Genomic DNA, 23,789 nt, shown 5'->3' on the forward strand with positions numbered 1-23,789 from the left:
TATTCTCCTTCACTTTTAAAAGGCTCGTCTGATGCTTTCTCAATGTTGTTAATAAGTTAAAAATTTTTGAAAGCTCTTCGGGGTCCTTCTCTAAGTTTAAACTGGATTTACGAAGAACTATACATTGAATAAGAGGGAACCCTCAAAGCAACTGGACATTGGTAGGTTAGGATATCTATGAAGCTATTTGTGTTTTGAAAAGTTGATGTGAGCTGTAATTTCATTGGTGTACGAATTTAACTAATCTAGGTGAGTTTAGTGTTCTGCCAAATTCTTAGGACTTTAGGTTAATAGATATTATACACAGCGAGCGATGGAAAACAGAGAGACTACTGAATCACAGTGGGAAGCTTTCAATCAGCGTCTTAGACATGAAATTGAGAACAAACAGTTCTTTTTAAAGCAGGCGCAGGCCGCTGTTCAAAAGTTAAGTAAAACTTCTGATGTCGATGATCTTCATAACAATCGCGTCGCCTGGGCATCGCTTTTAGACACTCAGCTGTTTATTCCGGACCGATCTGACCCTCTTGGTGTTGTTCTGGCTTTAAACAGGGAGCAGCGTACATCTAATAGTGATGTTGGATCTGTTTTGGGTGGGACAATTGAACAACTGCAAATTATGGTGCATGACCAGGAAGCTTTGAATGACGATATGAGCAAATTGAATTCTTTTTTAACAAAAAGAATAAAGGATAATGCTGCTAACAAGGACATAGAATCCCATCATCCTGAACCTAGGGTAAGTGTTGCTGAGATTTTCGAGAACTTTGTGGGGGAATTTCTGGTCCCTGATATATCAACGTCCCAGGATCGCTGGCATGAGGTGAAGGATAACGTGTTAAGCCTGGTGTATAGGTTACTTGAAAAGGATCAAGATTTGAGATTGAGTGACTTCAATCCTTTCTGTATGGCATTGTACCGTTTATTATCGAAAGCGCATATGTTACAAGAGATACCCGGGGCAGATATACCTGATAATCCATATATACGATTATATACAACAATGTGAAATGAATAATCACGAATTTAGGAATCTTCCTCCTCTTCGCTTAGATTAATTTCAGGTATTTCAAATTCTTCATCTGAAGATGAAGCATTTTCCAGAACTTCTTTGGGTTCCGACGATGAGGTGACTGAACATTTTACCAATTCATCCATTGGTTTAGGGCGTTTAGCTTCTTGTTTTGCCAAATCATTTGGTTCAGAGGGACCTCTCTTGAAGACTTTGGAAGTTTCATGTGAAGTAGATCTTTCCACAATATCTAAATCAGTAATGACAGAAGGTTTACCTCTAATAATTTCTGGAGATTCAGAGTTGACAGTTGTACTTGTCGATTTGGAATTCAGGGTATCCAAATTAGCATCTGTAAGTTCCTCATCTGCATGTTGAATCGGCTTCCTTACAATTTGAATAGTTTGAACTGGTAACTTAGGATTGCATATAACGTCCAATACCGGATTGCCAGTTTCTTTTAGCAAACTGACAGCTATTGGTAAAATAGATACACGCTCGTTCCCAGGATGCAGAACCAACGTTGTCAATAATTCGACGAATGACTTTGGAATATCTCCAGACTGTTCTTTGAATAATAGAGAACAGAGAACAGTGTGCTTGATTATCTTGACTTGTTGGGTTGATGGTAACTTCCAATTTGTTAATATATTTTGAAAGAACCGATTGACATGATCATAGGATTTTAGCTCCGACTTAACAACGAACAAATGAGGATGACTATATAAGTCAGACATTGAACCAGAAGCGTCAGACTTGTTCTTTTTCTTTTTGGAAATACCACTAGATGTTTTTTTGGTTTGCTTAACAGATATTAGATCTATTTTAGATTTGCTTTCAAGCAAATATAGAAAAACATCCGTTAATTTGATGATTAAAGTTTGTTCTTCCAATCTGTGTCCCACATGAGGCACAACTGCATTTATTAAATCTGCAACTTCGAAGATCTCTTCTCTTATAGGATCACATTTCTCATAATTGATATTTGAAGTTTTATTTTGTAAAGGAATGAACAACTCCAAAGAGGATAATATTGTTGGAAGATAAGGCAGGATAGATTTACCAAATTCACTGGTCATACAATTTAGCAACCTAATGCCCTGAAATTGAACTTGCGGGAAAACCAAATCAATAGACGATATTAATGAGGAATCACGGAACAATCCTCGCTTTAGGGGTAAATAATTGCTTGTTAAAGTCAACAGGCAATCTGATATTTTAATAATTTCACCCATTGGGATCCGCAACGCATACGGGGTCGGTGAACTAATGAAAGAAATTAACAAATCAGTAAGAAGCCTAAAACGTGCAGCTAATTTCCATATAGTTAAGGGTTCATTCATATCAACATTTAATGGTAGTAAGAACTGACCTTCTTGGGCTGATCCGTGCCTCGGATGCAAAAGTGAATCTAACAACTTGCATAGCCCACTGTCTACATTAAAATCCAGGACCTCTCCGCACAATTGAATAACTGGCTTGAATTCGAATAAAACTGATAACATACCCTCCCGCCAGTTTTCGTCCAAGTAGGCCTTGTGATGTGACTTGGTTTCGTCTTGATTTTGTGCCGTCTTTTTAATTAAATGTAAATATGCAAAACAATCGCAAACTAATCGCTTTGTGTTTTCGTTAAAGGACTCATAATCACGGTTAATTAGGTTCAGCAAAATTCTACGGAATTTATTAGCGTATGGCTTGAACGTAGTGGTATTCCTGTACAGCAATTTCTTTAACACGGGTAAACATTGTCCAGGTTCATTTTCAGACAAAGAGACCAAAGTAGGAATTATAACGGAAAGCTTTGGGGTTAAAGCCTCTCTAGTCAATGATGGTTTATCCCTGATCAAATCTATCATAATACTTATAGTATTCACTAAATTGCTTAAAACCACCCTTTCCTGTATGGTTGCAGTAGCCGGAACGTAATAACTTGATCTCGGTTCCAATTTAGAATATAAAGCTGTCATCAACTCACCAGCAAAAGAAGATAACACAAGTGCATTGTAAGAACAAAATACATTAACCAAATGGCAACCTTTCCAAATTGCGTGATTATCATTAGAACGAAGAAGCTTCAAAACCTTTGCCATAAATATACTTAAATCAGATTTCAGCAACTGCTGGTTTAAATAGGAAGTAGATTTGAGAGTTCTTAAAACGGTTTGAAATTCATTGCCTTGGCAAGTATCTAAATTTTTGGCTATAACAACTAGTGATAATGGATCAGAAGACATTATAGAACAATATTGGTGTTCAGACTCTCTGGTCTTTAGTAATATATCCGTATATATCGAGAGATGAGATGAGTATAAATCCGCGAAAATTTTCAGCTTTAAAATTTGACAAATAATTTACAATTAAGAGTGTAAATTGTAGATATAATGAAGACGCAACTTTTATGAAGGACAGAGTCGATTAAGCTGTTATGAGCAATAAGAAGCTTTCGATTAATGAGCGTTTATCTTTAGCAGCTAATACTAAGCAAAAAAAAGAACCAAGAAACTATCGAGTCCTGTAACAAGCGCTCATTTAGAGCTAAACACATCAGTTACTCATGAGGACCAGATACAAGCTAAGACAGTTAGTTCCAATTCACCTAATAATGATAGCGATTCAAATTTGAATTATAACAAATGCGCCTTGTATGGAGATAATTCCTCCATATCGAGCATTTTTACCGAATATTTTCCAACCGGATTTGAATCATTAACAACATCAGAGGTGTTATCTACTTTAGAACCCCAATTCAAGGCTATGCAGCATAATATACAGCTAATGAAGGAAGAATTGGAAGCAGAGAAAGCAAGACATGAAGTTTTAAGCTCCAACGATGAAAGTTTGGTCACCCTTATAAAGCAGAAGGATTCGAAAATTGAACAACTCCTTAAGGAAGGGCAAGATTTGTCAAAAAAAGAAGTGCAGCAATCAACACTTATTAATTCATTACGAAGTAAAATCAAGGACTTGAATGCTTCAATAGATATTGGAAAGCTGGATCTCTCGAAGAGCTCCACAAAAAATGAAAGTTTGAAGAGAGAATTGTCGAACATAAGAGCACAGCTGAATAGTGAACTCTCAAGAAATCAGCAGCTGGAGAAAAAATGTTTAGAAATCACTGAAGCAAATAAATCTGTGGTCAAAGAGCGCGATACTATCCAAAAGGAACTAGAAACTGCTCAGGATCAGGTCACCTGTATTAAAATGGAATTCCAAAAATATAAAGACAGTCAGGAGACACGGGAAATTAAACTTCAAAAAGCATATGAATCTCTACGGGATACATCTCAAGATGAAATAGCAGGACTAGAATTGAAATTAGAACGCTTGAGGTTGGAATTAGATAATAAGAGTATTACGTCAACAAACGATGAAGCGAATACACCGAATTCCAGATATCAAAATCTGTTGTCGCAGTATAATGGCATTCAGAAGGAACTTCATATAAGTAAAGATAACTGGTCAACCATTGAATATTCCTTGAATCAGAAGATTAACGATTTGCAACTGAAAATTACGGATATGGAATCAATGTTAAAACGTGCAGATTCACATCTAAAGGAGGTTGAGAATGAGAAGGCCAAAGTTAACGAACAGTGGGAACAATCAAAATCGCAGAACCTCCAAACCTTGGAACGATGTTCAGCGCTAGAAGTGAGCCAAAAGAAGTTACTAGATTCCATAAAAAACTTGCAAAAAGATTACAAGTTGCTTCAAGACAAGTTTCAAATTCAGAAAAGACAATTGGAATCGAAGATTGGAAATGGGAAGGTTGTTTTAGAACAACCTGCTGAACCAAATACTGCTGAAGATGAACAAGCTTCAAAACAAGTTTTATCTGAAATTGTCGAGCTAAAATATGCCACCCTTGCTGCAAATTTCGAAGATGAAGAATCTATGGCAGCGTTTGAAAACATTTCACATCCACTCGAGCATCTATCTGATGTTGAAACTGAACAGGGGCTATCTGATGTGAGTGATCTTGTCGATGGGCCTTCTGACCTGAATGAAGGAAACACTTACAATTATAGTGGTTTATCAATGGAGATGAGAAGCTCCGCCGCAAAAGCTTCAACCGGTATATCTACCTCAAATAACATGAATGCACAAATGATATCTAGACTAGCAGCAGAAATTAGACGTTTAGAAATTGAGATATTTGCGTTAAGCGAATCTAATAAGCAATTAGAACTGGAAAAATCAAATGCTAAAGAAGTTATTGTTAAACTCATGGAAGAAAATAATATGGTCAAGGAATTGAGCTCAGAGAAAGAATTACTAGTCTCAAAAGTAACCGATCTCGATTCCAGACAGGAAACTATCTTACAATTACTTGGTGAGAAAACAGAAAGAGTTGAAGAATTGGAAAATGATGTTGGTGATTTAAAGGAGATGTTGCAGATGCAAGCTCAGCAAATGGTTCAACTACAAGAAAGACGTACATAAATAGTAATAATAATTTCAATTTAATATAGTAATGTTATATACTCTCATGTATTACAATTAGTAAGGTACCGTGCGTGCTCGATAGGCTTAATTGGTATTAATAACTACAAATATGAAACAAAATGTTTCCAAAATTCAGTTGTTACCTTGCTCGATTGAGAGTCTAGTATGCTCATCAATATCCGTGGCCTCCCATGGATAGCATAACCACTTGTCAGGAACGGTTTCTGCAGCTAAATACCGCCCAGTGCCCATGATAGATGCTGGTAGCTCAGCTTTCTTTGGCTTGTCCTTATTGTGTAACACAAAGATAGAGAAAATAGTTTCTTCGTTAAGTCTATTTAACTTAATTCGCTGCTCATCAACTTCCTTTTTCAACTCAGTTACAGCATAATGAAGCGTGGTTCTCGTGTCATCGACCTCATCAACAATTAGCACTTTCTTGCCGATTAAAGAATCAAAATGCTTATCTAATGCGCCAAAGTCTAACCACTGGGTTCTAATTACTTCCTTACCAATAGTCTCAACTTTATCGTCTAAACCTAAATCCTCATACAACGACAATCCAATAGCCTGAATTGGAATATTTTTTTCACCTTTAAATTTTAGGAAAGACCTAATAATTCTAGCCGGAATCATTCCTCCGCCAGTGATGGCAATAATGACGTCGGGTCTTTCACCCTTTGCAAGGATTTGTTGAGCAACAGTTTGACATAACTTATGGATATTGTTGTACGACATGTACATCTTTTCTGGTTCTAACATTGTTTCAGACTCTATCCTTATTCTGATTGAAAACTTTGTTATTCTATAAATAAGACCCTTCGATGAAGTAGGGAGTTATTTTAAAGTTACGAAGTTTATTAAATGTCTGCATATAATAGTAGTAGTAGTATTTAGAGAGCAGCCCTCAGAATGCAAATTTTTCATGTCCGGAAATTACAGGTGCTCATCGAACCCCTGCATTTCGGACATGAAAACTAGGATCCCTTCTCTGTTCTTCATTAGATAGTAATAGAAGTTCAGCTCTGTACAGCTTACCATATGAGTATATTTATCTCTCTATATGTAGAATGTCAGTTAATTATATTCTATCTAATGCATCAACAAAATCTCCAGCCTCACCGTTTTCATAAATGATATCGGTTTCATTTTCGCCTTCTTTGGGGTCTTCTTCCTCCAGAGATAAGTGTGTTAGATCTTGTCTTAGCTTTGCTTGTGCTTTTAACATCTCCAAGGCGCCTTGGATCGATAATAGGATTGGAAAGGTGTCACTACAGCTTTTTAGTGCGGCTCTAGTTTTTTTTATGCTTTTGTCGTTGTTGGTTTGCAAGGCGTCAATTTCTGATGAACGCAAGGTTAGAAGCCATTTGAGCATTAATAGAAGAGCCTTGTTTGAAGACCAAACATCGTGTTTCAGTTGAGAGCAAACGATACCAAATATCTTGTTGCACCACTCGGAGGATAATTGAGTGCGTATGAAATCTTTTATTCTTGATTCCGTCCATTTTTCAGATGACAAGATGTCTATAATAGTATGTTCGTCGGAATCATTGACCAATGCGTCTATCAGACTCTGACTTAGCTCATTTTGTTCGGATTTAGTGACCTTTATGGCACTTTTGTTCGCTTCATTGGTTTCAGACGGCTCAATAGGTACAGTAGTGTCGGTAGCAGTTGTTGTGGCAGTTTTATTTGATTGATTTAGTATGATTCCGCTATTGTTAGATAGCTGTTCAGGAGTGATGATTTCAAATTTCGGTTCGTTAACATTTAACCATGCGATGATCAAATTCAGGTCATGGGTCTCTTTGTAATCAATAATCGCAGCTTTTTGTACTCTGATAGTGCATAATGCTTCTGGGAAATTAAGCTTGAATAACACCAAACCTCCGTTGGAACCTAATGCAACGATTTTGCCATCGAGCACAGCAATCCTCTCTGCGGAGAATTTCCATTCTTGCGTGATGGTTTGATCTCTAAACTGTACCACGTAAATCTTCTCTGAATTGCAAACAACGATATGATCATCATCTAAAACCTTACAACTGATACAGTTCGGAATACTCAGCTTGCAGAGCGTTGATGGCCGTCTTTTGCTAGGGTCAATAATGTAAATCGCATCTTCCACGATCAGTGCTAGTAGCAATATACCACTTAGCTGCAATGTTTGAAAACTGGTAACCACCTCATTTTTACCATCTGTCAAGTGAAAGGTTTTCAATGGCTTAGTTGACTTGCAGTTAAAATGTTTTACCGTTTTATCATCATCCAAAAGCCAAATCGATGAACCTATGGTGTCTACTGCAAGAATATCTCTTTTATTGTGGATGATATTAACGATATCTTGCCCATTTGGAGAAAATACAACTATCTTGCCATTTGGGAACACATTTATCAAGGAACTTTCTTCCGTGGAACCTTCAATCTCTTCAACCGCATCATTTCCACCTCTTCTCTTTACTTTCGATGTAGCGTCAGATGCATGCGTAATACACCACCTCAAAATCTTTATTTCTGAAACATCTAGATCATTGGCTTCATAATCAATAGGATTGACCAACGAACTGTTGACCTTATAATTGTTAGCAGGATCTAATGGGTATAGATCAACGAAGTTTTTCTGAGAGCCATTTGCTTGAAAAGCAAACTGGTTAGCGCTCGGCGAGAAACAGGCTATAGATGCACGAAATGCCTCTGTACTCATTATTCAGTAGTATTAGAACACAACTCGGCCAATAAAAAGAGCACTATGTTCAACAGTCAAGACAAAACAACTGTTCTCTTTAGCGTTATGAAGTATATGTGGAGGTCATCGAGTGAAATTTTTTTAGTTTTCTTGTATGGGAGAAAAAAAGAAAGTTATCACGTGATCCGGTAACATCAAGACGACGCAGACATGTCGATAGCTGTATTAAAGGATTAACTAATGTACAAAATATGTTTTAGAACTATCTATATGTGATGTGTTCATAAATTTAGAACATGTACTAAATGCGATTGTTCCTCTTGGGTCATAGGACCAAGAATGGCTTGGTATTTTGCAGAATCTGTTTGTTGTAGACGGGAAAAGATGCTTTGGAATACGGTGTAGATGTTTATGTCATCCAATACAGAACCAGAAAGAGGATCCTCATATAAGTCATCAAAATCTTCATCTAAAGCACCTATCTCACCCCTAATGAATTTTAATGTTTCTGATTCTTTCGTGGCAATCTCTAAGTAAGGATTACCCTGAACTGGATCATTTTCGTCATCATCGTAATCTTCCCACTCACCGTCAGTTAGAGTATCTCCAACTTGGAATGCATCAGAGGAAAACTCAGTCCTTTTGTCCTTTAGTTCTCTTAAAGACTTCGGATATTTTTCAAGAAGCATAGAAATCATAGATCCCATCTTTATCAAAACAGGTTCCAACCCTAAAGAAGAGAAGTCTTGAATAGAAACATGAGAAAGCATGCTTAACAGCGCCATTAAGGTAAGCTTAATGTCATAGACTCTCTTGTAATTCAGAATGAAGTTTCCAAACCAGACTTCAAAGAATACCTGAGAGACTTCTCTGGAGCGTAAATATTGCAAAGTTTCGATTGGAAAATAAACTAGGCATGCCACAACGACATTGAAAGTCGTAACGCCAAAAACTACTTGTGTTTTAATAGCGTCCTTCTCAGAAATCAAACAATTTACTGCATCGGTCAAAATATTCTGAACAAATTCTTTCGGAGTATTGGAACCTAATGAAAGAACAATTTTCTGGGACAAATCGTTTAAAACATTCAATTCATCAAGGCCATTCTCATCACTTGAGCTAGCATTTTTGTAAATCTTGAACAAAATGGTTGAATAGAAACTATTTTGTCTTAATTCATTTTTTCCGTAGACTAAATAATTGTTGATGGCCAACATAAAGTCCTCCAAGTAAAAAGAAACCATACTAGACTCCCTATCATTGCATTCGCCTACCAATTCTAAAATCTTCCAAGAAATAGGAGAAATGTCGCGCAATAAAAAGGTGGAATTTTCAACGAATTCGCATGCTTCATGGTAAAAATCCTCGATATCGTTCTTCAGAATAAATTCTGCAGCTGGATAAAACGATTGTTCCAAATTTTTAACGATATCCGTGGAGTGCTCAAATGATAAAAGAATAGAAATCGTTGTGGACAAAATACCAAGTGCCGCTAATTGTTTATCACTTTCATCAGGAAGCTCGCTTGCATTTAAAGCGTTGATGTCAAAGTTCGAGGCTTCGTGAAACTCAATAGCGAGCTTCAGAAACTGTTGGACCAGGTTATTCATTAATTCAACACCAAATGGTTGCAATTCAGTGGAGAAAGATTCAACAAATTCCTGCATCACGCCAGAAACGGCATCAGACTCAAACTCATTGGATAACTGCAGTAATTTTTGCATGGTAGGGACGACCACAGTAGATAGGGATTCCTGGAACAATGGTACATGTATAAAAGTTTGCAGTGCTAGAGCTGCAAGCAACTTAACAGGTAATGAATCAGATTCTTCGTTAAAACAGCTCATTACCCCTTGGTAGATTATTCGTAAGGTATTTTCTTTTTTGAATTCATAATCATAGAATTTAGAACACAGTTCACAAGCACGGGCTCTTAAAAAGCCATAATTACTTTTGAAAAGAGGGAAGACAAAAGCATGTAGGAAACCTTCCATTGGCTCCACATATGGAGACTTGGGGTGGATAAGCCTATCCAAAATACTAGAGACAATCCTCAAGCATGACTCCACTCTAATTGCCTGTTCAAGAGACATGTTATCAGGGTCTGCCGCGTTGTTTTGTAAAATATGATTAACGAATCGCACTGTAGGCTCTAAGGTAGTTTTATATCTTTTTCTGACTGCCGTGACCAAAAGCGAAATAGCCGCCAAATCTGGCGAATAATTGTCATCCCAAGCTTCCAAGTTTCTGTTAATATATTCTTGAGGATCAGTCTCAAAACTCTCTAGAGTGGTTTCATTTGGACACAATAATGGGAAAATAACATGTTCTAAGATAGTTGAATAATGTGGATTGACTATATGCCAGGTAGCCTTTTGAACAACGGTTTGTCCAATGAACTCCAAAATATAGTAAATCGATTCTTCACTTAACCATAAATCATGGTTACCCCATTGTTCGATTTGTTGGAACAACAACTGTAAAAGTTGAGGTAAAAATCTCTCGATGTACAAAGATTTGAACTCGGTATAGTTAAACTTCTTGCTTAGCGACTCAGAAGCATACCTCTGGAATAGTCTGTATAGGTTTGCATAAGCCCACTTTTTAGCTTTAATCCATGGGTTCGATTTTATTGAATCATCATGAGTGGATGACAAAAGTTCCTTAGGCAATTGCTGCTGGATGATTTTTACATGAAAATTTGCCCAAGGTATAAAACTGTCAGAACGTTGCAAGGTGAAGGGTAAATCATTATAAGTAAGAAATTTGTAGATTTTTAACACTAACTTCACCATTTCTCCTATAAGAGCATTATTCATATTAGCACCATCCTGAAACAAATGCGAAGTAGCATAATTCAACAAATCAGGAAAATATTGAACAATGAGGAGCTCCAAGTCCTGCCGATCATCATTCTGTTTCCATCTGTATGTTCTGAAGATCTCTGCAATACACAAAAGACCAATATGCGCCGCATGGATATCATTAGAAGATAGAGGTTGAAAGGACTCCAGTAACAAATTATCCCACCTTTTCTGCGAGTATTCAACAGATACAATCTGATTCAACGCCGGCTGAAGCAATCTGATACAACTAGGAGTATTCCTGGAACATTGAACCAAAGCTTTGATCAACATATCCTTCACAACTGGCTTTTCATCGTTATCGATGGTGTAGTCCAATAATTCATTCTTGCCATGTCCCTTCTCGGACCATCCATAAGCAATCTTATTTTTGAAATACAATGAAGCAGACAGTTTAATGTTTTCTGGCACGCCCTGCGAGGATATAATGTCCAAACATGCCCCGAGAAATCCAGGAATCCTGCTTAGTTCCTTTAACTGCGATTCAGCATTACTTCTTATTGATGCATCATGATTCAAAGTGCCTGAAAAGCATTGCAAGAGAGCGTTGACATCCATATTCTTTTGTTTAAAATTCCTGGAGCAAACAGAACGCAGCAATATGAGGTATATAATACCTAAGTATGATGACTATTGAATATACATCTAGAAGTTTTGGAAAGAATTCGAGACCTTTGAGAGAGATCAAATTTTTTTTCATGAAGGACTTCATTTTAGAGATCACCTAATCAACGGGAGGAAACCCCCCGCGTTCGAAGCCCTTGGGAGGTGAAGAAAGAGAACCATTCTAATACAAAAACGGTTGAGCATTCGCCTGTTCATGAGATAATGCAGTGCTAATAATACTGGATTTACTTGGGATTAACTGATATACATACCCCTGTTTCCGGTCATTAACTTTTGGCATTATATGCGTAATGAAGTTGCTGGTGCTGGCATCAGTCGTTCCTAACTCCTCACTCTTTCCCGAGGAATCCACCGTAAAATCATCATATTCAGTATCATTATCGAGCTGCTTCTTCGCACATCGGTCCTCTAGAATTGTGAGATCAAATGTACCCTCAAAATCGTCATCAAAATCATCAACAGTGTAAGGATGGCCGTATTTGAATACTATAGGTTCAGATTTGGTTCGCTGGAATTGTAAAAGTGCACGCTGAGCTTCGGTATAATGGCATGTCTTGATGTTAGTGAATTTCTCTTCCGTGCTGTCATCTAGCTCGGGATCATAGATAATTCCGGACTCTAAAATTGTCTTGTTCATGTTTTCCTTAACATGGCTGTTGGCGTACTTTCCTGGAGAATCCAGTATTTCAAAAATGGAAAAATGCAACCCTAAAGTACAACAGTACGCATCTAAAACAGTAGAAATCCTTAATATTCTGGCTAAGATTTCCTTGAATGGGGATCTAAGCTCAACTCTCCATTGAAACTCGACCACACTTGTATTTAGCTCCTTGGATGCCAGATCTGAAGAGCTATGTTCTAGAACAATGTGTGCTTTCGATGGCATAACTATGGAAATCACTAACAACATTCCAAGTAGACAAAGAAATAAAATAACCGAAACTATCCCTGCAATGAAAATTAATGTCGCAACAGTAACATACCTCAGGCCAAGGGATACACTGAGTCGTTCCATAGTTGAAAATAATGAAATAGAAACCCACCCGAGTTGTTGGCAAATACCAGTTTTAGCCTGCGCTACTCGTAGCCTTGTGAGATCATAACTGGTTGTATATGAATAATACGTTTTTAGCTGTAAACAAAACAAGTATATAATGTGACTTCTAGACATCTTAAGTTGTATAGCATCTCGGTCACAAGAAACGAAGAAAGATGTGTTAATTAAAAGTATTTACAAGTGATTATAGTAGAGCAGGTCATGTTATGGATCCTAGGCTGATGAGTATGAGTTGAATGAGGATTTGCAGAGACCAGAATCCTACACGCTTCATGCGGAGGTTTTTGCGTTCATGGTCGGTGACGTAGTCAGCGAAAGCGTCGTAAACTTCCGCGCTGAGGTCATCCATTAGTAAGGAGTCGTATATTGTCCAAGAGCCCTCGAAGTCCAGTAGGTTTTTTACTATACGGCATTTGATTGGGATATAGCTTCTCTTAGAGTTGATATAGCCAACTATTGGCCTTATTAGAGCGTTGTTAATGTAGCTTAAGTCTGATGTGAAGAGCGGTACTTCTGCTCTGACGTTATGTAAGCGTAGGAAGAAGTCCATGATGAAGTATTGATGCGGGTCGATCTCGTCAGATTTTGGGAGTTGAAGTGGGAGCATAGATGAGTGGTTTCGAGCCTCTTTAAGTAGCCGGTCTCCGATGATTGATAGAATATCATAGAGATCAGAAGCGTTGAGATCTTCTTCTGGAAGAAGGATATCCCCAATCATATCTACTTGACCACTTGTGATCCACCCAAAGGGGCCCTTTACCCCGGCATTCAGCTGATCTACATTCAGGTTATCGACTCGCATTCTAGTGAAGTTCCTCCACAGTGATGATCCCCTGTCCTCGTGTTTCCGGTATGTCCTATGGATCATAAACATAGCATTATCGTAGGTCCCGCTCATGCTTGTTGCATTTAGAATGTCGTAGAACAGCCAGTGTTTGCGTAACTGGGGGAGTTCGCAGTTGAAAATGCTCACTTGAAATGGTCTGAAGCCGTTTGGTTGGTATAAAGTGAACAACACATCATTCATTTTAAAGTTCGAGATCTCAAAGTCCCCTGGCTGACGTACATTGAGGTAATTTCGAGGATTGTCATTTTCTTTCCATACAACATGTGTCCTATCCACAACTCCTCGTAAGCCATTGATTATAACTTCATCCAATATACCCTTCCCATTGATCCACTTATTGAAACTCAAGGATATTTCTACTTGATCGATTGTGAGATCAAATTGAGTGTAATTTCCATCATCGAAATCCTCACGACTTAGGAGAAGACGTTCGCTTAAAGCCAACTTAGTTCTCTCAACAGCCTCTTGTTGGGAACCTTTGGCAAATTTTCTGGATAATTTGGGCCTTCTAGACACAAATACATTGTTGAAGCAAATTTTACCAGAAGACCAGTCTGGAACAATCGCCTTCTCGAACACAACGGATAGCGCACTGTTCTTAGTTAAAAAATTCCCAACCTGAGTTGCTACATATTCTTGTGCAAACACAGTATTCATCAGGTATATGATCAGAGAAGCAAATGTAGTTGTCCCTAAAATAATTAGGAGTACATTGCTGACTAAAATCCACGAAACAAAAGCGCTTATATCATCTGTATTGAAAGGTCTCATTGACCTCTTCAACGACCATTTTAAGTGGATTTTAAGTCGTTCTAACGTGCTGTCAGATTTGCTCAGAAGTATGTCACGCTCTTTTCTCACCTTACTGGCATAGTCACCTATGGAATCCTCATCTTTTTTACCTGTTTCTCCTATAGAATGATATCTCAACGATTGTAGCAATATCCTTGGCGGAGTAATAATACTATTACGATGCGAAAGTAACCGTTGGGTTCGAAGAAAACCCCCACTGGATCGATCAACATTAACACCACTTATTTGCCAGAACTGCGGTGAACGTCTCAGCGCTCCAAATGCCATGGTTCACCTTTGTCTTATAATTTGCACATCTAACAAGTCTGGCACATCTTGGTTGTACTAGCACTCTCTACAAAAACCTTTTTCTATACCTGTCTCGACAGGAGTACATATCAACTCTGTGGTCCCATCTGTTTAGAATTACCTGAACGAACATAAGAAGTTACCTAAATAAAATAACACTGTAGTATGATTCAAGAATATCGGTGTAAATAAATACCAACATAATAAGCGATCTTCATTGTCTGAAACTATATGGGTTGGGATAAAACTGCATTCTTACAATTGTTATACTGTCAAAATTATTGGGTTTAAATCCCAATGCAAATATCTGCCATCTTATAACCAACCTCTCTGGAAACCAATATAGCACATGAAAAGCACAGTCAGGTATCCCAAGATCCTAACATAACAATCCTTATCATATGTAACCTATTCGTCAGACGGATATTTCAGTCATTTAATTAACTTTTCGAGTTGTACTGTAGAAATTGGCCCGACCCAAATCTCTCTATATCACGTGCACATATATTTATATGTCATGTTTCACGATATGTCAAGGAGACTAACGTAAGTCACGTGCTGGATAGTGCTCTGTTGAGGATCAGTTACTGCTTATATAGTATCTAATCGGGTCAATCACCCTCCTGTATCCTAGGCCGAATAGTATCTAATTTAGCTAGTTTGGTCTTATATAGTTTCTGCTATCCTACCGGACATCACTATAGCAATTAACTTGCAGGATACTGGTTGACACAGGGTTCTGGTTGACACATAATTAACATGCTGTTCCCTGACTGACATCATAATACTATCCAGCTTTATCAGTTCTGACAGCTCTGATTCACTGTTTCTAGTCTGCTTACCGCGATTATCGAGATGCTCTTGTGATATTACGGCCATGTGACGTATTAGAAACATAATAACGATGTTGTAAAGGCGCAGTAGGTATTGTAGTTGCTCGTATGGCGCAGTGGTAGCGCAGCAGATTGCAAATCTGTTGGTCCTTAGTTCGAACCTGAGTGCGAGCTCTTTTTTCTAGAATATCTTTCCTCTACGCAGACGTTTGTAAAAGTGACGTCGAGAAAACAACATCGTGTCGGTAGAGTTTATTATCTTATATAGATAGATTGCTTTTAGGCATATGGTATGGTTATACATTACAGATAATCGTTAGAAATTTTCAGTGCTTCACAATTAGTTGTCGATGTCTGATCGACGAGCGAGATGACGGTGGCATTGGGGGAAAGGCTATGACACCTTTTAAAAGTTAAAAAAGTGTCTTGTCTTCGGAGACAGAAACCAAGAATTGTTTCGTGAGATGAGAAGCAGCCATTATTACTTTTCTGTTGATTCTTTTTTTTGAAAACAATTTTGCATGGTTGTGAGGCTATGATTTCATAAGCCAACTCATATTTAACAACAAGAGGTTTTGGAGGGGAAGCGGCGTAATGCAATAGATGGGCTGGTTACACCCAAGGAGCACATATATTTATTGTTACGAATTTCCGTCTAAATGTATACTTTTTTGTTTAACAAGTAATCAAATTGATCGCTTGTAGCTGGACTGGAGAACATTGGCCGCCAATGGATTGGTCATATAAGTTATAGAAGTTACCAGATAGACACCTGTAGAAAACGTCGCTGTCACCTAAAGCCAAGTTACCATCTGGGGTCAAAGACCAGCCCTTGGCGTAAATTGCACCGGCCTGTGGTGGGGGACCGTCGAATTGAAACTGTCTGCTTGCAACAATGGAGCCGATTCTTCCGTGGGCATCGCGCAATACAGAGTCACTTAAAGTCATCTCCAAAGTACCTTCATATCTATACGAATACGCGTTAATAGGATCAGTGGGGTCCCTTTCTGCAGATGCAGAAGCAAGAATATTCTCAAGCTCTGCTACAGTTGGACAATGTTTGCCTTGATCTTGACCTTCAACCACTGGAGCAGGGCTTGGTTGTTTCAAAGTAATCGCTTGCACCTGTCCGTCACCGATCTGGGCTACAGCGCCCGCGGCAGGGACACTTTTAGAGTTGGATTGGACCTGACCATCATTAATCTGAGAAACAGCAGACATATCTCTCTTTTTAACAACAGTAGTGGCACGGCCTTGGAAGACCCTGGGCGTTACGGGAACCACAGCAATACCAAACGTGGATCCATAATCAGTCAAACCTCCCTCGAAAACTTTATCAGGAGACAAAGCAGACCATGATTCTCCTGCAATATAAGCACTCATGGCAGTGGATGCGAAAACAGCTGTGCTAACAACAACAGCCTTCTGGACTTGCATTGTGTAATATGTATGTACGTGTTAATCGGTTAATTGATTTTATCAAATGTATAATAACTAATCAATTGTATTTGACTGTATCGAACAAAAGGTATAATTATAGGTGACTGCGACTCATGAGTCACACATTATTTAAATACTTTTCAAGAAATAACCATTAAACATCTTGTGCCATACGAGACGTACAACTTCATGAAGTTTTTGTGTTCTACCTACTGTTCTCGTACTGTCAACGACAACTAATTAACCAAGTTTGTGTAGATCCTTCGTTATTGTGCTAGTTAACATGAGCTATTAGTCGTTTCTAAGTCAAAACTCTTACAACTTGGCTTCTCTACACCTACACGACATTACCATCGACCACCATAATAACACCACAGGGTTATATAAAAACGTCCAGAATTTTAAACGACGTTCGACCAGCCCCAAAGCCTTCATATATTTAAATGCTCTCTACATATATACATCCATCATATATACATCCATCCAGTAATAGCGAAAAAACTTCTGTCATTTGCTCAGCATGACCAATTGATGCTGCCTTGATGTCAGTCCTCTATCACGTCATATGAGCCATTCAACAAGAGGACAAAAAGTTGAAGTTCTAATCACTTTTCCACCGTGATTTCTCCTTTTATTAGATATTAATAGTTACTGAACTTTTGTATACAGCCGTCTCATATATGGTATACTAAGCTTGTGACTTCGGCATGGCTGGTTTAATTGTGTTTGAACCTCGGCCTCAGTAATTTTCTTCGAGGCGTCGCAAAGAAACATTCGAAGCCTCGATTATTCCTGCGCAAGCGTCTTAATATGCACGTCTTTCCAGAAGTTGGTATGGTGTTGGGTTTCACGTCATTTAATTTGGAACCAGCATCACGTATCAGGGAAATCTTTTGTTCCTGTGATTTGTCTGTCTTGGCCCTTCTTGTTTTCTGTGCAAAAACGTATTTTTAAATGGTTCCTTAAAGCTAAGATGGCTGGGGAGGGGGATTCTAAGTTTAGTTGAGGCACAGTTGATTTCTCAACGGTGGTTCAGTGAAATAATCTAATTTTAGCACCTATCTCCTTGTAGCTTCACCAGCTATTAGTTCAGCCCATAGAAGTTTAATTAACTTGGAACATGGCTGGGGTGGGTAAGAGACACACGGATATAACATATATATATGGGTGATTTTGAAACAGATTTGAAGCTAAAAGTTATCTTAGTTTTATTACTTATTGGAAAAGGATTCTTATTATAATAACATCAATCAGACAAGTTAAGATTAAGACAGTTTAGTTTTGTTTCTTAGGTATCCTATAGAGATATATACTAAATTTTTCCCTATACAAGTTATTGAATTTTATTTCCTGCACTAACTACAATGAAATTGGATAATACTACCACCACTTTTGCCGTCACTGCTGCTTTTGCCGGTACTGCCATGTCCGCATATATTGCAGGGGAGCCTTGGACCACATTGACTCCATCAAAAACATATGAAAATGGATTGACTGATTTTGGATCCACTTTTGGTATTGCTGTCATGCCAGTCACCACTCAAGTGTCTTCTTCCGCTACTCCTGTTGCTAAGAGAGATCTAGAGGCGGTGTCACAGATCGGCGATGGCCAGATCCAGGCTACCACCAAGACTACTGCTCCTGCAATCTCTCAGATCGATGATGGCCAGATCCAGGCTACCACCAAGACTACTGCTCCTGCAATCTCTCAGATCGATGATGGCCAGATCCAGGCTACCACCAAGACTACTGCTCCTGCAATCTCTCAGATCGATGATGGCCAGATCCAGGCTACCACCAAGACTACTGCTCCTGCAATCTCTCAGATCGATGATGGCCAGATCCAGGCTACCACCAAGACTACTGCTCCTGCAATCTCTCAGATCGATGATGGCCAGATCCAGGCTACCACCAAAACTACTACTACCTTAAAGCCATCCGAAGATCCAGTTTCTCAAATAGGTGACGGTCAAATTCAAGCCACCGGCACACCATCGAATAATGATGGTCAGGATAGTGATGACGATGAGACTGGTGACGAGACTGAGACTGAAGACAGTGATGATCCTATAAAGGCGGTTTCCTGTAAAAACAACGGAACTTTGCAAATGCTTTTGAAAGACTCAGTTCTTGTAGATGCACATGGCAGAATTGGTTCGATTGTGGCCAACAGACAGTTCCAATTCGACGGTCCTCCTCCTCAAGCCGGTACTATCTTTGCTAAGGGCTGGTCTTTGACCCCAGAAGGTAACTTGGCTATAGGTGACAATGACCTTTTCTACCAATGTCTATCTGGTACCTTCTACAATCTATATGATGAATCCATTGGTGCCCAATGTTCTCCAGTTCACTTGCAAGCAATCGAGTTGATTGATTGTTAAGACTCCACTCATTGATGTTAAACTGATTTAACGATCTATTTTATTAATTTTCTGGTCTAATATTCCGTTCCTTTTAATTTTGCATTCACTCATTTTAATTAATTTAAAACTTCCATTCTCTAAAGACTTCGCGTCAATTAACCATAGAGATGCCCATTAGTTTCAAGTTCTTCAAATAAACCACCATATACCAAATTTGTGGTATATATATCCCTTTATATTTTTTGTCAGATTTGCATATAAGGAAAATATGAAGTATACGCATAGTGTAACAAATAAATAGAATACAGTAATTATAAAGTATGCTGTCTTTCCTTTTATACGTATATATATTATAGATAATGAATTCTGTCTGGCTGGCTTTGCCTCAAACAGAAGCGTATTCATATATCACAGCAGACAGATATTCTATTGAAGTACACCTATATATGTTTTTTAAATATATATTAATATCAACTAAAGATTCAACTAGAATGTCAATTACAGCGCCAACAGCGCTTGCAATCTTGTATTTTTATCAAAGAAAGCCTAGCCTCTAACAGCATGCCCTTAGATTTAATCAATTACGCGCCAATCAAAATTCCTTCTAAATACCATTGGTACATAAATCACTGCCCCCTACCAGTTGGAGGATTAATGGTCATGACATTTATTCCAAACGAACCGCCCTCAAAATTTAACCCCTCATATATGTTAAAGGGCTGAAATTCGTGGCCGTCTGCGAAGGTGAATATTTCTTGTTCATCTACAAAATAGCTACTGGGGATCGTAAATTCATTCTCCACAGCTATGATTTCTATCGGATTATATCTTAACCTGTTTTCTCTAATTGCCAACAATACGTCTTGGTCGTCATCGGAAAAATTAGAATTCATCGATGTCAACGACGGCATTGTTCGCTGACACACATACGATTCTTGAACTTCCCGCATCCGACTAGGCATATCAATTGAAACTGTTATATCACTTCCTTCAGACATATCTTTTGAACGAATTATTTTGACTAAATGTGGTAATCCTAGATTTCTCCTTCCCAAACTCAATTGAACATCCTCTATTTTGAACCTTGATCCAGTTGTTTGCATAAAACTAAGAACATAAAACAAAAAAAGAATATAAACGTTTCGTGAAAGTAAAATATATCTGCTAAATTCAACTGTACAATACTTTGACAAATTTTATTGTTTTTATATATAAACTTATAACTTCAAGAACTATTTCCTATGATAACTTATGTTTCATTAATTTCCTTGTGATAATATAATAAAGAAACAACTATATTATTGTCAAACAAGAAAAATGTTTCAAGAATACTATTTTGGACAACAATGTTAACAATTAGAATACAAATATAACGGTTATATACTGAAAACAACAAAAACCCAGCTTTCTATTACCGTTACAAGGAAGTAGAACGTAACAATCTCAGATTAAAGCACTCAGTTAATATCACAATACCTTATGTATTTCCATCTTGTACGTTTTACCTGCAAACATTTGTTACATATCACGTGACAAAATTGAAACTTGTCATTTGATTAACTAATTTCGAGGCAATAAAATTCAGAAGACTTATGTAACAGACTACATACCCTGATTAGCACTAAATGGAAGAAAATCGCTGCTAGAGATTTTTTTCAAATAGAAACTACTTGCATATTAATTTATTCCTATGGTGCAGTCTTTCCAATTACAATCACGTGACAATATAATTTGCGACGAACCAATGGTTTTACAGGATTCTCTTTTACGTAAATAGTGATGCTTGATTTTCTTGCGTACACAACGCAGAAAATGCTTCTCCAGCAGCGTACAGCAGGTTAATGTTGAGGAACGTTTTGGGTGAAAACAGGCTATAGGAATCCTTATACTGGCTTAATCCATCAATATAATGAAGAGATTTGCAACGCCCATTTTAAAGCCATACTGGCCATTCTTTGTTGGCGGTGTCACCGTTTTTTGGTTGGTCTCCAAGGCCGCCTCAGCTTCTGCCAACTCTGCAGAATTTATCAATGACCCAAGGAACCCAAGATTTCAAAGGGGCGGTAAGCATACGGAATTGAAGGAGTGAATATTTCTATGTGATGGATATCATGGAACAATGTTAATTTCTTGCATTGTTATGTTATGTTATGTTTGAATCTGTAGATGGACCGTTGCAAGGGTACACATGCGATGTAAAGGCGGGGGTTGAATGGGAGACTTATGTGTTGCGTGCTGCATATATATACATATGTATATATTCATCGATTAGACGGAATATATAAACGATTTCTTTTTTGTGACGACGTATTTCAGCAGCTTAGTTATGTATAAATCATGTGTATGACAAAAAGCTGACCACCCTCTATTTTGCTGATATCTGTAGAGCGTTTTGCGCAGCTTTTGAAAACACGGTCTCAAGATACCCAAAATCTTCTAAACCAATTGAAACTCTAACGAGGTTCTTTTCAAGGCCATACTTGGCCACCACGTCCATCTCTCCATAGTGAGCGAGAATAGTGTAAGGGCAAGCCAAAGTGAAGTTCGTACCCAGCGAAGGACCCTTGCAGAGATCAAGAGAATTAAAGAAGGCCTTAGCACATTCGTCATCAAAAAAAGTCAAAGAAAACAGTCCACCGTATCCACCGTTGGGCTGGCATTTAACTGCATCATAGTTTGCTTTCGTTTCACTGGAAGTTAGGCTTGGATAGTATATCTTTTTGAACAGGGTTCCTTCTAAGGGCAATAGGGTACCTTTGAGCAGCCGCTCGGCGTTTTCGTTGATCTTCATGCTACGGCTAACACAGTCCCTAGAGTTACGTTCTAAGTATATGGAATCTTCGCACCAGAGGAGATCTTCATAGTCGTCGCTAGCGAAGAAACGCCTGGCAAGCTTGTACAGCCTGGAACTGGGGTTTAATACCAATGACCCAGCCATGACATTTGAGTCACCACTAAATATTTTGGTGAGGGAACTACAGACAATGTCTGCATATTGCAGTACGTCAACGTTAATAAACCCACCAATGGTGTCGTCAATAATCACGTAAAAATCGTAAGCATCTGCCAATTTTCTTAATTCCAGTAGATCTCCCATTTTCAACAAAGGATTGGAAGGAGTTTCTATAAAGACTGCCAATATTGGTTCACCTCCATGTAAAATAGCCTTTAGTTGTTCCATAGCCTCACTATCACCCATACCCAAAAAATGAGTGTGGTTAAAATCCCTTAATATACTAAGAGTATCAGTATAAGGGAATCCAAACATGACTGTCTTCTTATAGGGAGGACCGTAGCCAACTAATGTTGTATTTAGGGAATGCGGCGATGAATAGCCATTTCTATTGTTATTCAAATCATCCTGTTTCGTACGATTAACACGATTTGAATCTAATTGGAGAAGTAGACGATGTGCGGTGAAAATCGCTGCCATCCCACTAGGGAATAAGTATACATCAGTTTCAGGGTCTATAGTTTGCGAACGTGTAACATCCACATTAGAATCAGATATATTTATATGGTCAAATTCTCCTTGTTCAATGGGCTCTGGAGGTACTGTGGAAGTAGAAACTAAATCATCAGTGTTATCCAATGGCACTGATGTGTTGAGATTAGGAGAGTCATTTAATACATTAGAAGAGCCAGTCTGTTGCATATCAACAGCCTGTAACACCCGGGTCTCTTCAATCCGGTCACCAGTGTCAGGTTCATCAGATGAGTCAGCCAATTGTTTTGCAATACGTTTCTTAATCAAAAGCTTTGCATGGTCGGCAAATGAAAAATCCAAATTCCTTCCATACCTTTGTTCAATAAACCCTTCTTCATCACACATAATCTCTTCCACGTCAGCACTACCAACATTACTATTGACCCTAGAAGTTGAGGTACAGTTCATGCTTTCTGACCTTTTCCGTTCCAATAACTCGCATAGAACATATTCAGCCATCCTACTAGAAATAATCTCACCCGTATGTTGCCAATACTTCTTAGCCAGCGCCACATGATCCTTGGGAAAGAATAAAACAGCAATATTACATTGACCTTTCCATGCACTCTCCTCTTCATTCATAGGTTTAGAGGTCGCCAACTGCAAGATTCGAAATCTAGGGACCACAGCATTACCGGCCCTTATAACCTTAACTTTCATAAACTCCCTACACCGTTTAGCAACATTGTATGAGGGAAAAATCATACATGTCTCACCATCCTTAGCATACTTCCCCACAAGAACAGAACTAAGGTTCTGTATACTCTTGTGTAAAAAAAATCTTGGATAACCAGTCTGCATTTTCCCCACCACCTCTATATCCCCTTCCTCATATCCCACTGTAGCTTCCCATGTTGGTAAACAGACCGATATAGCATGCCTCGTATTTGACGGAATAGATTCACCCACTTCTTTAGATATCATTATAGTCAAAGTGATCAATAATACACAAAAGTGGAACTCACCCCCAAACCCACAATCACTTTACTGATTTCTATTAACGATAGCAATTTACTATAGAAT

At 38.3% G+C, this 23,789-nt stretch overlaps 12 protein-coding genes, 1 non-coding gene and 1 further gene across 13 annotated transcripts; 5 read left to right on the top strand and 9 right to left on the bottom strand.

Annotated features, from left to right (window-relative positions):
• Window positions 1–313: 313 nt before the first annotated feature.
• Window positions 314–1,009, top strand: MCM22 (Mcm22p; the record flags this gene model as incomplete). The annotated part of the gene is made up of 1 exon (XM_003646701.1): window positions 314–1,009. One exon carries the CDS (start codon window positions 314–316, stop codon window positions 1,007–1,009), a length of 696 nt encoding a protein of 231 aa, XP_003646749.1.
• Window positions 1,010–1,026: 17 nt separating this feature from the next.
• On the bottom strand, window positions 1,027–3,249 carry RIX1 (Rix1p; the record flags this gene model as incomplete). Its single annotated transcript, XM_003646702.1, has 1 exon — window positions 1,027–3,249. One exon carries the CDS (start codon window positions 3,247–3,249, stop codon window positions 1,027–1,029), a length of 2,223 nt encoding a protein of 740 aa, XP_003646750.1.
• Window positions 3,250–3,440: 191 nt separating this feature from the next.
• On the top strand, window positions 3,441–5,458 carry Ecym_5158 (the record flags this gene model as incomplete).
• Window positions 5,459–5,593: 135 nt separating this feature from the next.
• XPT1 (xanthine phosphoribosyltransferase) lies at window positions 5,594–6,223 on the bottom strand (the record flags this gene model as incomplete). The annotated part of the gene is made up of 1 exon (XM_003646703.1): window positions 5,594–6,223. One exon carries the CDS (start codon window positions 6,221–6,223, stop codon window positions 5,594–5,596), a length of 630 nt encoding a protein of 209 aa, XP_003646751.1.
• Window positions 6,224–6,542: 319 nt separating this feature from the next.
• UTP9 (Utp9p) lies at window positions 6,543–8,165 on the bottom strand (the record flags this gene model as incomplete). The annotated part of the gene is made up of 1 exon (XM_003646704.1): window positions 6,543–8,165. One exon carries the CDS (start codon window positions 8,163–8,165, stop codon window positions 6,543–6,545), a length of 1,623 nt encoding a protein of 540 aa, XP_003646752.1.
• Window positions 8,166–8,428: 263 nt separating this feature from the next.
• Window positions 8,429–11,569, bottom strand: NMD5 (Nmd5p; the record flags this gene model as incomplete). Its single annotated transcript, XM_003646705.1, has 1 exon — window positions 8,429–11,569. One exon carries the CDS (start codon window positions 11,567–11,569, stop codon window positions 8,429–8,431), a length of 3,141 nt encoding a protein of 1,046 aa, XP_003646753.1.
• Window positions 11,570–11,798: 229 nt separating this feature from the next.
• Window positions 11,799–12,809, bottom strand: Ecym_5162 (uncharacterized protein; the record flags this gene model as incomplete). The annotated part of the gene is made up of 1 exon (XM_003646706.1): window positions 11,799–12,809. The coding sequence occupies one exon, from the start codon at window positions 12,807–12,809 to the stop codon at window positions 11,799–11,801; it is 1,011 nt and encodes a 336-aa protein (XP_003646754.1).
• An 85-nt stretch (window positions 12,810–12,894) lies between these two features.
• On the bottom strand, window positions 12,895–14,622 carry MDM31 (Mdm31p; the record flags this gene model as incomplete). The annotated part of the gene is made up of 1 exon (XM_003646707.1): window positions 12,895–14,622. One exon carries the CDS (start codon window positions 14,620–14,622, stop codon window positions 12,895–12,897), a length of 1,728 nt encoding a protein of 575 aa, XP_003646755.1.
• A 957-nt stretch (window positions 14,623–15,579) lies between these two features.
• Window positions 15,580–15,650, top strand: Ecym_5164. Its single transcript has one exon. It is a non-coding gene; the product is annotated as a tRNA-Cys (tRNA).
• Window positions 15,651–16,151: 501 nt separating this feature from the next.
• On the bottom strand, window positions 16,152–16,913 carry Ecym_5165 (uncharacterized protein; the record flags this gene model as incomplete). Its single annotated transcript, XM_003646708.1, has 1 exon — window positions 16,152–16,913. The coding sequence occupies one exon, from the start codon at window positions 16,911–16,913 to the stop codon at window positions 16,152–16,154; it is 762 nt and encodes a 253-aa protein (XP_003646756.1).
• A 1,367-nt stretch (window positions 16,914–18,280) lies between these two features.
• Ecym_5166 (uncharacterized protein) lies at window positions 18,281–19,297 on the top strand (the record flags this gene model as incomplete). The annotated part of the gene is made up of 1 exon (XM_003646709.1): window positions 18,281–19,297. The coding sequence occupies one exon, from the start codon at window positions 18,281–18,283 to the stop codon at window positions 19,295–19,297; it is 1,017 nt and encodes a 338-aa protein (XP_003646757.1).
• A 608-nt stretch (window positions 19,298–19,905) lies between these two features.
• On the bottom strand, window positions 19,906–20,382 carry Ecym_5167 (uncharacterized protein; the record flags this gene model as incomplete). The annotated part of the gene is made up of 1 exon (XM_003646710.1): window positions 19,906–20,382. The coding sequence occupies one exon, from the start codon at window positions 20,380–20,382 to the stop codon at window positions 19,906–19,908; it is 477 nt and encodes a 158-aa protein (XP_003646758.1).
• An 806-nt stretch (window positions 20,383–21,188) lies between these two features.
• ATP18 (F1F0 ATP synthase subunit i) lies at window positions 21,189–21,368 on the top strand (the record flags this gene model as incomplete). The annotated part of the gene is made up of 1 exon (XM_003646711.1): window positions 21,189–21,368. One exon carries the CDS (start codon window positions 21,189–21,191, stop codon window positions 21,366–21,368), a length of 180 nt encoding a protein of 59 aa, XP_003646759.1.
• A 276-nt stretch (window positions 21,369–21,644) lies between these two features.
• STR2 (cystathionine gamma-synthase) lies at window positions 21,645–23,690 on the bottom strand (the record flags this gene model as incomplete). The annotated part of the gene is made up of 1 exon (XM_003646712.1): window positions 21,645–23,690. One exon carries the CDS (start codon window positions 23,688–23,690, stop codon window positions 21,645–21,647), a length of 2,046 nt encoding a protein of 681 aa, XP_003646760.1.
• Window positions 23,691–23,789: the final 99 nt, after the last annotated feature.

Source organism: Eremothecium cymbalariae, chromosome 5 (genome assembly GCF_000235365.1).
Source record: "Eremothecium cymbalariae DBVPG#7215 chromosome 5, complete sequence".
NCBI classification, from domain to species: domain Eukaryota; kingdom Fungi; phylum Ascomycota; class Saccharomycetes; order Saccharomycetales; family Saccharomycetaceae; genus Eremothecium; species Eremothecium cymbalariae.